This window comes from Chrysemys picta, chromosome 13 (assembly GCF_011386835.1).
Source record: "Chrysemys picta bellii isolate R12L10 chromosome 13, ASM1138683v2, whole genome shotgun sequence".
NCBI classification, from domain to species: Eukaryota; Metazoa; Chordata; order Testudines; family Emydidae; genus Chrysemys; species Chrysemys picta.
In genome coordinates, this window is record NC_088803.1 from 34,142,770 (window position 1) to 34,155,767 (window position 12,998).

Here is a 12,998-nt window from a genome sequence, read left to right on the forward strand (position 1 = left end):
AACTACAGCGCAGAGTAAACCATGTTAAGGGTTAGAAATGGAGTTTGCAACTCTGCACGGATGTGTGTGGAATGATGACCCTCGTTGTAGAATTAAAATAAACTTCCAAAAATCACTTTTAAAACCCAATGATGCACGTCAAAGATCAGTTTAGCTGGATCATGCCCTTTGATATATATTTAAGGTCCAAGAAAGTTTAAACACAAGACATTGGAGAAGTAAACCCTTCAAAGAAATGCCATTTCAATTATTTTAATAAGCAAAATAGGAAACAATTTTAATAACCAAAAACAGAAACCAGTCTGAATAAAACTACAATAGACCAGGTTTTTTAATATTTTTCATATCATAAGCAGGATTTGAAATTGATCCCTTCAGAACTTTACATGAAATAAAAACAATTTTTTTCGCTGCTGCAATGTTTTGATTTCAACACAGTTGAATCAGTAAAAACCAAAGATCGTTTTCTGATGCATGACTAATATCCACAATATTTAAAACTGCAAGCACCATGCTGTTCATTACAATCTTGTTATTACTGTTAATTTATAAACTAATACAAACTTAAAATGCATCCGGCCAGCAGTGCCAGCAATCAATCCTAAAAGGAAACTAAAATAAGTTTTCATTTTGGTATTTTTGTCAGTGCAACGTAAAATCCTTTTTCTGACCTGCAGGAGGAAAAAAAAGTAATAACACCCATAACACTCCAAACTACTACTATACAACTGCAAAGAAATTTGGCTAAAACTTTTGCTGCATGGGGAAGCAGAGAAGCAGATTAAAAATCATTGCAAATAATACACTTAAGTTGCAGTATGTCTCTTTAAAAAACGTTTCAGTTTTCTATACATTCCAAGCCCTTTCATCTTCTGTTGCCATTGAGAAACCTAACTGAAATCAGAACTGGAACTGATACATGTTATTGTTGTATACTGTTCTGCCTACAGCGATTGCAACTGACTCGTGTCATCCTGGGTTTTGGAAATCAATTGTTTCTTAAAAGAAAATACATTGTAAATTCTTTGTTTCCTGAGTGTATAATAAATCCGAGAAAAATATGGCCAAAGCTATGAGCACTGCTGTGTGATAACTGTCCTGACGTCAAAGTAATAGGTTCACTGCCACTTAAATTGTGGAGTAGGATATAGCTGGTAGGCTGCTGGCCTTTTTCACTATTATTAAGTTTCGGTTTGTCAATGCAATCGAGTTGCTTTTATTCTGCCCCAACAAACAAAAACCAAAATGAAAACTAAAGAAAAAATTACAACTTAAAAGTGCACCAAATATACAAAGTTGTTTTCTGAATGCAAATGCAAAATGCCCATAACGTTTTTTATTCTCTTTACTTTAATAACAAACCATATAACCAGCCTGATGAAATGTTATTTTGTCTTCCTGTGCTGTTTGATGTGGCAGATATTTACAAGCTAACAACTATAACAAAACAAAAAACCCCAAACAAAAACCCCAACAAAACTGCACAAGCAGTAAAAAGTTGATAACTTGTGATGCTTTTCTTATCAATGAAACAAAGCTATGAACGATGATCAACATGCTAAAGTTAAACAAGAAAATGGTACAAAATAGAAATTATTACCATACATGTCCAGCATGCAGGATTAATATTTTTAATGCAGATTTTCGTATTTTTTTCTATATAATCAAGCAGGCAATAAAACTGATGTTTTTTCTTGTCTTGTACTGAATGTCCCATCTGAGTCCCGTAACTATTTCTCAAAGCAGGCAATATATGAGGGGGTTGCATATATTGTCCTTTACTTATTCTCCTTTCCAAGCAGGTAAAATGTGCATAAGATGCTGCTGCATGAGTCTTCTTTCCTTTACTCCCAAGCAAGTAATATGTTATAGATCGCTTGTTCATTGTCCCTTTTAAAAAACAAAAAAACCAACGAGCCCATATAGTTCTGAAAGCAAGCGATCTATAAAAACGCTTTACATGTCCTTCCTTTCTTCTGTTTCTTTCTTTAGCTGGCGAACTAAAGATAAAAAGTTGCACGCCTCTCTCTCTCTCTTCCCCCACCTACCCCCAGCCTACTTTTCACAGCTAATCTATAAGACAGGATGCTGCAAATATTAAGTCTCTCTTCTTCCTCTCTACTCAAGCAGGCAGATGGATGGAGATGTCAGAGGAGGATGGGAGAAGCGGAGGGGCGGAGGAGGAGATCGGGGGGGTTGTGTTTAAAGGACTCACATGAAGAACTCAGGAGAAGATGGGTTGTCACTGGTGGATCCGGCCTCCCTGAAGCCATTGCTGGCAAGTTTCTCACACTTGAGCTTGTACGCATCTCTTTCTCTGGCCAGCCGGGTCACCTCTTGCTTGAGCTGTTCCACCTGCTGGATCAGCTGGGTCTTCTCGTTCTCCAGGTGGTGCTTCTGCTGGACTCGCTTATACCTGCAGGACTGGGCATAGCCCCTGTTCTTCAACGTCCTCCTCTTCTGCTTGAGGCGGATCACCTCGTCCTTGGTGAAGCCCCTCAGGTGCCTGTTGAGCTCCCTCACCGACATGGAGACCAGCTGTTCGTCCGAGAACCTGTCTTCCACGCTGTTGGAGGAAGGGTGCTGCTGGTGGGCGTTCTGCAGCTGCTGGGAGGAGGTGGAGGAGGTGGAAGGGGTGGGAGACGCCTGGTGATGATGATGGTGGTGGTGGTGATGGTGATGGGGGTGCCCGCTGTTGGCCAGGTCTTCGTGGGTGACCCCCGGGTACTGGTGGTGGTGCTGCTGCTGGTGATGGTGGTGGTGGTGGGCCCGGAAGCTCTCAAAGCTTTGCAGCTGCTGGGGCATCTGGTGGGACCCGATGAGGGCTTCCACCGCGTCCTCCGGGGTGAGGCTGAGCGTCTCGGGGTTCATCTGCTGGTAGCTGTTGGCCATCCAGTACAGGTCCTCCAGGTGGGTCTTCTGCTCGGTGGGGCTGAAGCTGGGCGAGGAGGGCACCGAGCTGCAGGGCGTGCTGATGGGGGTGGAGGAGACGGAGCCGGCTGGCTGCAGGCGGGTGCAGTGGCGGCCGGGCCGGTCGGCTCTGCCCAGGGGCTCCTTCTTCACGTCGAATTTCATCAGGTCGAAGTCGTTGACGTACTCCATGGCCAGGGGGCTGGTGGGCAGCTCGGGTCCGATGCTCAGCTCGCCGGCCATGGCTGTCTCGCAGGCGCCTCTGGGCTGGAGCGCTCACTCCAGGGCACCGTCCGGGGGGAGGGCTGGCCGCGCTCCCTCGGACTCCAGGTCAACTTCGCCGCTGCTGCTGCTGGCTGGCGGAGAGCAGCCAAGCCAAGCGGGCGGAGAAGGCGGAGGCACCCGGGCCGCGAGGCGTGGGGTAGCGGTGTCTGCAATGCAATGCAGGCTGCAGAGGCTCCCACGGCTAAGAAAACCCCACGGGCGAGGGGGGAGGAAGGAAGCAGCAGCAGGAGCCTCCCCACCGCAATGCTGGCGTTGCAGGTTGGCCTCTTTTGCAAAGGAAAAAGCAGGAGAGATTCTGTGCCCCGGCTGGGGTCGGTTTGTAAGTCCCGAGCCTCGGACCCCCTCCACTGCAGGCGCGGAGCCGGAGCCCGCTGCAACTTTCCAGGCAGAGCAGCGGGCGGCGTGTACTGGAGGGTTGCTGTTGGATGGGTTATTTTGGTGGTTGGAGTTTTTGTTCTCTCGCTCGCAATGAAGGGAAGGGGTGGGGGAGGTGGGGAAATCTTGTCTCGGCTTTAGCTGCCGCCTCCAGCTCCTGTTGTGCAGCTGTGATTTGCGAGGCAGCCCCCCTGGCTGCTTATATTCCTTTTCTGATGACACTCAGGGAAAGGGGGCTGGGACCGCCAGGCAGCTTCTCCAATGGGAGCTCGGCCGCGGAGATCCTGGGGCTGCCGGAGGTGGGGCCAGGCTCCCACAATGTGACAGCTCCCAACGAGTCAGCTGACTAGCAGCTGGAGAACAAGACCAGGCAGCAACTCCAACCCTTTTTTCTTTCTTTCATGTTTTAATCTTCCCACTTTCTCTCCCCGATCTGCTTCCCCCCCTTTTCTGTCTCCCTCCCCTCCCTTTCTCTCTTAGCCTGTGTAATTTACAAAGAAGGAGCGGGGGGCAATCCAGCGTATGTTTCACTTGCTGGCCATCCCTTTGTTCTAAATATAACAAAGTCCCTCTGCCCACTCTGTTTGGTGGAGGTGGGAGGATGGAATGGTTTGAGTGCAACTTTTCATTGTCCACTTTCCAGGAGTACAGTCAAAACACTTAATCTTTTGTAGGATTCAACTATGATCGTTGCATGTCTGTGTGTATGTGTGTGTGTGTGAGAGAGAGAGAGAGAGGGAGGGAGAGAGACAGGGTTGGGAAGAAGACGAAAATAAAAAATATTTGCCCACAGTCTGAGTGTGCCAGCTGTCGTTATATAATCGAAGAAAACCTCAAGTTAAAAATACCTCCCCAAAGTAAAGCAGTTAGCACTGGCTCAGACTATTGCAAATCTCGGGGCGAAGGGGAAAATATACTGTAATTACATTTCAGTTCTAAGGAAGATCTTTGATTTCCTCTTCTGCTCCGTGAGTGACTGCATGCAAAGAAGAATCGGCTTGTAAGATTTTTTTTGGGGGGGGGGAGGGGGTCCAGTAACAGGACTGTGTTTTTGTCTGAACATTTTGTAACGATTAAAGGAGATTAAGGCTTTTTTTTAAACTGTTTTTACGCTCAAACAGACATAAAGGACGACCCCAAGTGGCCGTTTTGAAATAAGCACCAGCTATTGGAGACAAAAAGAGGAGCACAGAGAATTACAACTGGAGATGGGGGGGGGGGGAACAAATCGGTGTAAGAGGAACAGAAACAAACAAACAAGGAACATTTCTGAGATAATGAGCTTTAACCTTTACCAACAGGGTTAATGTCTCCCTTTAAACCCCCAACTGGAACATAGAGAACGTGTTGAAATGATCATTCTCTGCTTGAGTCTGCTGGGTTTCCTTCATCCACCTGTCTCTTTCGACATCCACAGTAATAATACCACTGTCGTTTTTCTGCCTCTGTCATTATTCAATTACTTAGTTTCTGATGCACACACAAAAGTCAAGGCTGATTTTCATGATGGACAGAAGCACCTTTCAGAAAAAAAATGTGGAGTTACTTTTTTTCCCCTCCTCTCATGAAAAGGATTCTATTCAAATCCCAAACAGAAAAAAAAAGAAGAGTATTTAAAAGTAGCCCCAGAGCTCGATCTCAGATCTATTGCAGCACGGAAAGACTTACGTGTAATATACACTCGGTGTTTTTTCAGATCGAATCCCAGTGGTTATTTCTACTTTTCCAGCCCGGACCTTAGACAAAATGCGACGACTTGCTTTACTTGTGTTCCGTTTAAAATGAACCATACACTGGGTCGCAGACAGAAATGCAGAGCAAAGGATATGTAAAGGATCTCAGTCCGAAAGAAAGTTATAAATATCCCAGTTAGAACAGTCAAAACTTCGGGGATATCGCAAGAATTCTGTGGGGGGAAAGGACAGTTGGTAGAGGATAATGTAATGAAATACCACCTTAGTATTAGGCACGGGGGGGTGGGGGGGGAGCGGTATTCTGTGTGGCAATGAAATGTCCGCTCGTTTCATCTGAATGTCTCCAGTTAAATTTGCAGTATAGATAATAACGCTTTAGATCCGTGGTACAGTCTTTAACCCCCTCTCTTCCCATGTACATGATCCAGAAGGTTTGTCCTCACCAGGGGCCAAAGTGTACCTGAGCTGTTCCCGTTCCAAATCCCAACCCGCGTTTCATTTGAATCACATATAAGCAAATATAATATCTCCCCCCTGCAGCTTCTCCTCTGCTCTAAACTCCTGCACGCAGGCAGAGTGCAAAGTGCCACACGGGGCAGGACATTGACGCTTGTTCCTAACTGGGGCTGATTCTACTTGGCAAACTGGCCCGGCTCGGCCTCGTTCGCAAACACCGGGAGACCCTGAGTTCAAATTCAGTCGGCAGGGCTTTAGGCGGAATGCTTGATTCGTAGAGATCCTGAAATCGGGGCGCGTTGCTTTGTATTCCCGAGCTCCTTAAATAACAAAGGTAGGGGGGGATTCTCTTTCAAAGATGTATATGTTCAGAAGGCCGATGGGCTCTCCCAGAGCCCACTGGAACCAATTGGTTTGGGGAAGTTTTGTAGAGGGAGATTTCAGAGGCGGCAGAGAAGACAGCACTGTGACGCGTCTCTCCTAGCTCTAAGAAAAAAGAAGAACAGGAGTACTTGTGGCACCTTAGAGACTAACACATTTATTAGAGCATAAGCTTTCGTGGACTACAGCCCACTTCTTCGGATGCATATATGGGCTGTAGTCCACGAAAGCTTATGCTCTAATAAATGTGTTAGTCTCTAAGGTGCCACAAGTACTCCTGTTCTTCTTTTTGCGGATACAGACTAACACGGCTGCTACTCTGAAACCTCTCCTAGCTCTAGCACTTACTTGGGGCTTTTAAGCTTCTGCAATGGGCTCCAGTGTGAATCCCTTGAGGGTGTGTGTGTATGATTATTTAGGTACTGCTGGGTGCCCTGTGACAGCAGCATGTTAAACATTACAGTTGTAAGGGGTGGGAGTTAAGGTTGCTTGAGAAAGGGGGAAATCTGCCGAGCATTTCGAAGGTGTCGTTCATTTAGAGCGAGTAAGCAAAACCTTTCCAATGCGCCATCAGACGAGGTGATACTTTCCCGTTAATGACTGAGGTATATTCGCAAGGTGGAGCTACTGGAGGACTGAGGAAGCATTGATCGGATAGCTCTCTATCCACTCATAATACAGTTCAGCTTGTCACTATTTTATGTTCCCTTTGCTTTACCGTTTAAGCTTTAATCTGCAAATTGGTGCTGTAGGTTCACTTCTAAGTATATATTCGTCATCCTATAATATCTAGGGTCTGTTTTACTGCCATCAGATACTTGCACGTTAATGGTTAAGAAACTGCCCACCACAAAACTTGTAGCATTACATCAGTTGGCTGGAAAAGACCTTTTGAGCGGTGATTTAGTTTATTGTGGACTTTGAATTCAATCATCAAACCTTAATCAGCCTCAGACTTAGGCATGGGGGAAATCTTCCCCTTGTCGGACCCCGTTGGGCGTCTGAAGGAAGGTTAGACAAAAACCATACGCAGAGCAAGAGGGCTTGTGAGAGGAGAAGCCTGCAGACGCTAGATTAGTTCCCCAATACACACCTGAAAGAGGGGTCCTCTGCTCTGCCCTAGAGACAAGTTACTGAACAACCCAGCGAGGGAGTGACGGCCAGAAACAGCCCTCTCCGTCACCTAAAATCACCACTGCAATATGTTAAGCATCCACGTCAGTAAGAGACTTCAGTGCTAATGCGTCGTCCAGTTCCCTCGCTCAAGGAACCATCATTCTATCACGAAAGTGATACAGACAGATTCCAGTGTCTGTCTCTATAGATAGTATACAGCTCTATACTGTAGGTGGTACGCTTGAAAAAAATGGTCACTTTGGAGCTTTACAATTTTTGTTCAGGGTATAAAATGCTCCATCACTTAATAAGCACCTTCAACAATTGAACCCCAGACTAAATAAAAACCTAATTGTGTGGGGGTGCGGGGGGCATGGAGATTTACCATCTGTATGGCTTCCTAGCTCAGCTATACAAATCGCATCCCCCCCCCCCCTGAAATCATAAGTGCAAACTTCTTTAATCGGGACCCAGTTTCAATGCCACACTGTGGTGTTGCTTTTAATACAAATAAAAATATAGGCTGAGGTTGGGCATGTATTTTAAAGCACATATTGAAGGTTCATTTCAAACGTGCCTCACTGCTTTCCCCCGCGTCAGAATCACGAAGAGTTCAAACCTGTTTACAGAAGGAATTTCATTTCATCTCAGCTATAACGCTAGCCGAAGGTGGGAGGAATTTAGAGCCACTGAAATTTAAAGCTCGCTTTTTTAAAATCTCGTGCAGATACATACCTCAATCCGTGTGGTTTTTGGCTGAATCCTAGATTAGACATTTTTGGAAGGAATCATGTTACGTTCGCAGCCCTAAATTCTCTGTGTTAGGAACACGATGGATAGATTCAAAAAAGTAAGAAGCAAAAACCGATTTAAAAACAAATATAAAACCACTCTTTAAAAATACCCCTTCACCCCACTGCTGCTAATTCTTTAGCGTTTGCGGATTGATACATTTCACCCCGAAGAAGGGTTTTCCCCATATAACCTATTAGTGGGATGTTTTGTCTGAAGTTAGTTTTGTGAAGAAACAAAAACAGGCAGATCAGAAAATCGGCACTGCTGGGGAGGTGGGAGGGAAAGGACAGCACTTTGCCCCCTCGTACCACTTTTCTTTCTTCCTTTTTTTTTTTCAAAATTTCCAAAACTGCCAGCAGATACCGCGTTGTGTGTTATGTTTTCCTGCGTTCGCAGCAAGAGACCTGGTTAATCATCTATTGCAGCTATATGTGCATCAGAAAGAAAAGTGTTGATGGTTGCTGGTTTGGCTTAATGGAGATGGCCCACGAATTTAGGATTAAATTACTAATGGTAATCGTAAATCTTTTTCTTTCTCTTTTCTTTGCAGGGATTGTCAAAATAAACATGTAACATTCTTTGGGAAAAGTCTGCCCAGCAGCTTTGCAGTATAAAACAGGCGATTGTACTGTCCTGGGTTAACAGAAACCTCTCGATTTTAGCTTGAAACAATTCAGTCAGAGCCAGACAGATCCCAGCGCTAACTCTAGACACGTTTTGCAGGTGGATCTGTGAGAAGGAAGTGGAACAAGACTTCAGAAGGGTAGGTTTTTTTCAAAGCATTGACAAGGATTAGGGGACAAGATTTTTTGCTGGAGAATAAGGGGATGCTGCAGCCAAGCGGACCAATATTGCGTGTGATTAGTGCATTAACGTAATGCTGCTAGTATAATTAAAAACATGAACTCGTCTGTTTTTATAGGGTGGTTTTGTTTTTGTTTAGAGGGGAGCAGCCCATAAATGTTTTTTGTTGACGAGCAATTCTACATCACTCGCATGTTGTTGTCAGCTCTGGCCAGAACACACGCAAACACAAGGGAATCAGTCCAGCAAGCGGTTAACACCGAATAAATGTGCAGTTCTGTAGACTCTGGGATTATGTACGACTGCCGTTTTTATAGCACTAAATTAGGCTGGCTAATAATGTTGTTTTGAAAAGACTGATGCAAAGGAAATGAGCAGATCATTTACTATTAACAAACACCTGTAATTCAGAGTTGCTTTTCATCTGTTTAGAACAAAATCAAAATCAGTGCTCGACCCTACATTGTGTCTCTTTCTTTCTTTCTTTCTTTCTTTCTTTCTTTCTTTCTTTCTTTCTTTCTTTCTTTCTTTCTTTCTTTCTTTGTCTATGATGAATTCTTGACAAAGGAGAGGCTAATAAAGAGGAGGACGTGAATGGAAGATGTAGAAGCTTAGTAATCATTATTGATTTTTTCTTACCCCCCTAAGGAAGAAAGAGTTGACTTGGGAAACTTTGTTTCTCTATTTTGGCCAAGCTAAAATGGCCAAATCACGATACACCGCATATCCTCCTGCCTCGTGAGGAAGCTCTTTAACTCTTTGTAGCTGGCCTGTACTATAGTTCGAGGAAATATTTGATTTCCGTGCAGTGCTTCGTTTTTCTGAAGGATTAGATCTTTAAGGGACCTTCAACCCCATCCGAGTAGGGCAGGGCCACTGCGATCTGGGCTGCTGGGGACAGTATATTTATAATTCCATAAACACTTCAGTGACTATGAACAAACACCAAAGCCTCGTTCAGCTGCTTCTCCCATCGCTGCAAAGGAACCATATGGAAGATGGGTTCTTGTCCACAGACTACTTTGAGTTAATCACAAACGCAAGCCGCCTTGCAAGTGAAGCATTCCCCTTGCTGCAGGGAATCAGAGAGAGACAGATTTGCTGCCCTGGCTTTTTCATGCATTTTATTGCCTTTCCAGCTAAGGTCCAAGGGGAGGGACAACTCTTCAATGGGTCCTGAGCCGTGTCGTTTATTCAGGTTCAACTCTCTGATTCTTTGTACACAGTAAATGCATAGTTACATGTTTTAATAAGAAATCGTAATATTACCTAGAACTTTTCATCTCAGATTCTCAAAGTACTTCTGGCTACGGGGCCGGGTGGGGATTATCTTTCTTTGGCCCTCTCCACCAGGAATGAGACCATCATTTTGTTATTAAGTGACTTGAGTATTCCTTCTTCATGTCAGGCTCAAAAACTCTTCATGCCCATCCATCTTTCTCTCACTCACCTCCCCCCACCCCCCCACACACATTATACCTCTTGCTCTTGGTGTAGAATTATTTCTATCAGGAAAGCCCAATCCCAGAAATCGAGGTTATTTATTAGGAAATCATTAGTTAAAAGCAAACGCCTTGCTTGCTTTCAAGGTGCTTTACTCTGCCTTGGAGTGAGTCCCTGTTTCCCACTTGAACCTTGGCAAGTTGAATTCTAGAAAAGAGCTCCTCTATCATTTAGTTAATAGATATCTAACCATTTCTAGATGATCATAGCAGCATATTTCAAGTGGCCAATAGAAGCTGGAGAGCTATAATTACTGTAGCCATATCTTGGAATGCAATTTCATGTAATGTGAAAGTTCTCAAGCAGGTTCATAGCTTGGACCACATCGTAATAAGAGACATTGTCTCTTCCTCACATCCTCTCCTATTCATGATCATCTAACAGCTACAGCAATTTCTGTTGGGGAAAGTGATGTTAGTAAAGTATTTAATGTGCTTTTAGTTTCTTTGAATGTGATGTAGCAACTGGGGAGAAAAAAATGTGCCAGATATTGGAAAGTACTTAGCACCTAGAAATGGAACCAGATTTTCAAAGCAGCTCTGGTGCCAAAAATGGGAGCTAAGTAAATCAACAAGATTTTTTCACAAGAGCTTCGCATATTGGGTGCTGAGCTTTTTCCAAAGTCTGGCCCTTTATTTAGGTGCACAAAGGGGAGCTGAAAAATGTGGCCTTAACTGTGGATGATGAGGCTTTCGAAATCTGGCACCAGGCAAGTAGCCAGTTCTCCACACACCACTAGCAAGCGCTCTTCAGAGCAGTGATGGTCCATGGGCCGCTGTGTGGGAACCACTGCTGTAATTAGTTGAGAGATACTGGTAGTTAGTTAGGACCTGATCCTGCAATGATTTCAATTGAACTACTCACTGTAGTACTGTTAAGTGAGTGCATAAGTGTTTTCTGGCTGGGGGCCTTGCACTGTAAATCATAAGTCCATATGAATGCTATAATGCCCCCTGGGCAGCCGCATCCTTTAATTCAGACTGATTAGTGATTCCTTTTCATTGCACAAAGCCCTGGATCAGGAAAACTGCTTATATGGAGAAAATTTTGGAATTCCCTTTCCAGCATTTGCTGTGTAAGGATTTAAATATAATCATAAAGCAGATACTGTATATTCTTCTTTTTGCTCTTTTCACCTCTAGTCCCCATTAGGGATTTTGTTTTGTTTCTGTTTTGACAGCCCCTGTATATATGTGTTTGTGGTTGTTCTGTGCTATTTCCTGATTTAATATCAGTACAGTTACAGGAGAAGGATGCACAGTTAGCATTTTTCACTCAAAGTATTTTCCAAGCTCTTTTTTGATGTACTGGTCAGGTTTGTAGCTTCCATGCTCTTGCTGATCACAGAGGGAAAGATCAGGTTTATTGTGTCCCATGGGGGAGGAGGCAGCCCCACCTTTCTAAAACAACTCCCTTTTCAGCTAATGAAACACAGCTACCTCTCTGCCCTTTCCCCTCACTACAGATTCAGAAAGAAACTTGGATGCAAAGAAAAGTGCTCAGGTCCCAGCTACAAACCTATTCTGTATTGAAATGAATATTCTCCCCTTTATAAGTTACATGAGGGTAACAGTGGGCAGAACTGGAGGTACTTTGGTTTTGCAAATTCCCAAGATGCTTTAGGTCTGGATCCAATTTTTTTTCAAATCTTAAAGTTCAAAGGGGGAGTGAGTAGAAAGGGGGAAATGTTGGAAAAATGCTTTTAGTTTTGGCCCATCTCTGGCATAAACAAAACCCATTTCCCTGAACATTCCCCAGAGTGGAGAAGGGGCTTAGATCGGAATGTTGCCAAGTGGCCCTTTTCTTTGTAACAAGCAGAACCCAAGCCCTGGATCTGAGCACCACCAGCTTAGAGGTTTTCAGAATATGGATCTAGATGCAAATTTTGCTCAAGTCCCCATAGTGCTCATACAATATGCACCGCAGAGTTGCATTGTTGGCCATTTTATTTGTGGGGAAGTAATTCTTTGGTTAGCCTGTCTTCATGTATTACTGCATGCAATGTTCACCTCCAAGCCTGAGTTTGTCCAAACCACCTAGTCCTGGCAAAGCTGGAGAAGCTTCATATTCATTGTCCCCTTCCAAGCACACACAATAGATACTGAGATGGGCGAGGATCATCCAGCTCCACTCTTGCGCTGGTGAGAATGCTGCACCACAGATAGCAATTTTCTGCCTCTATCTGTCAGAGCCGCCCAGAAGAGGGGGGCAAGTGGGACAATTTGCCACAGGCCCTGCAGGGCCCCCCACAAGAATATAGTATTCTAGAGTATTGCAACTTTTTTTATGGAAGGGGCCCCCGAAATTGCTTTGCCCTAGGCCCCCTGAATCCTCTGGGCGGCCCTGCTGTTTGTCTTCTGACCTCCATTTCCAAATTGCTAAATCCATCTGTGCTTCAGAGACAGCAGTTTAGTGTTGGTGCAAGGTCTCGGTCTCAGTCCCCATCCCCTGAATGCATATAAGATGCTGTCCAATAAATTCCACTGGTCACAGCAGAAAGCATCCTCGATACTTCCATTGCGTTGTGTCTAGGCCTTTTTGGCTTGGGAGAGGGCCGTTAAGTGGAAGGAGTATAAAGAGAGAGAAAAAGAGAGAGTGATCCTGGAGGGAAAGCCCACTCTGCTGAGAAAATAGAGCATTAAGATTGTTCAAGGTCTATCTTGATATAAATGCTGTTTG

At 44.5% G+C, this 12,998-nt stretch overlaps 1 protein-coding gene across 1 annotated transcript; it reads right to left on the reverse strand.

Annotated features, from left to right (window-relative positions):
* Nucleotides 1-236: 236 nt before the first annotated feature.
* Nucleotides 237-3,916, reverse strand: MAFB (MAF bZIP transcription factor B). The gene has a single exon (XM_005295332.5). It carries the CDS (start codon nucleotides 3,151-3,153, stop codon nucleotides 2,212-2,214), a length of 942 nt encoding a protein of 313 aa, XP_005295389.1. The 5' UTR covers nucleotides 3,154-3,916; the 3' UTR covers nucleotides 237-2,211.
* Nucleotides 3,917-12,998: the final 9,082 nt, after the last annotated feature.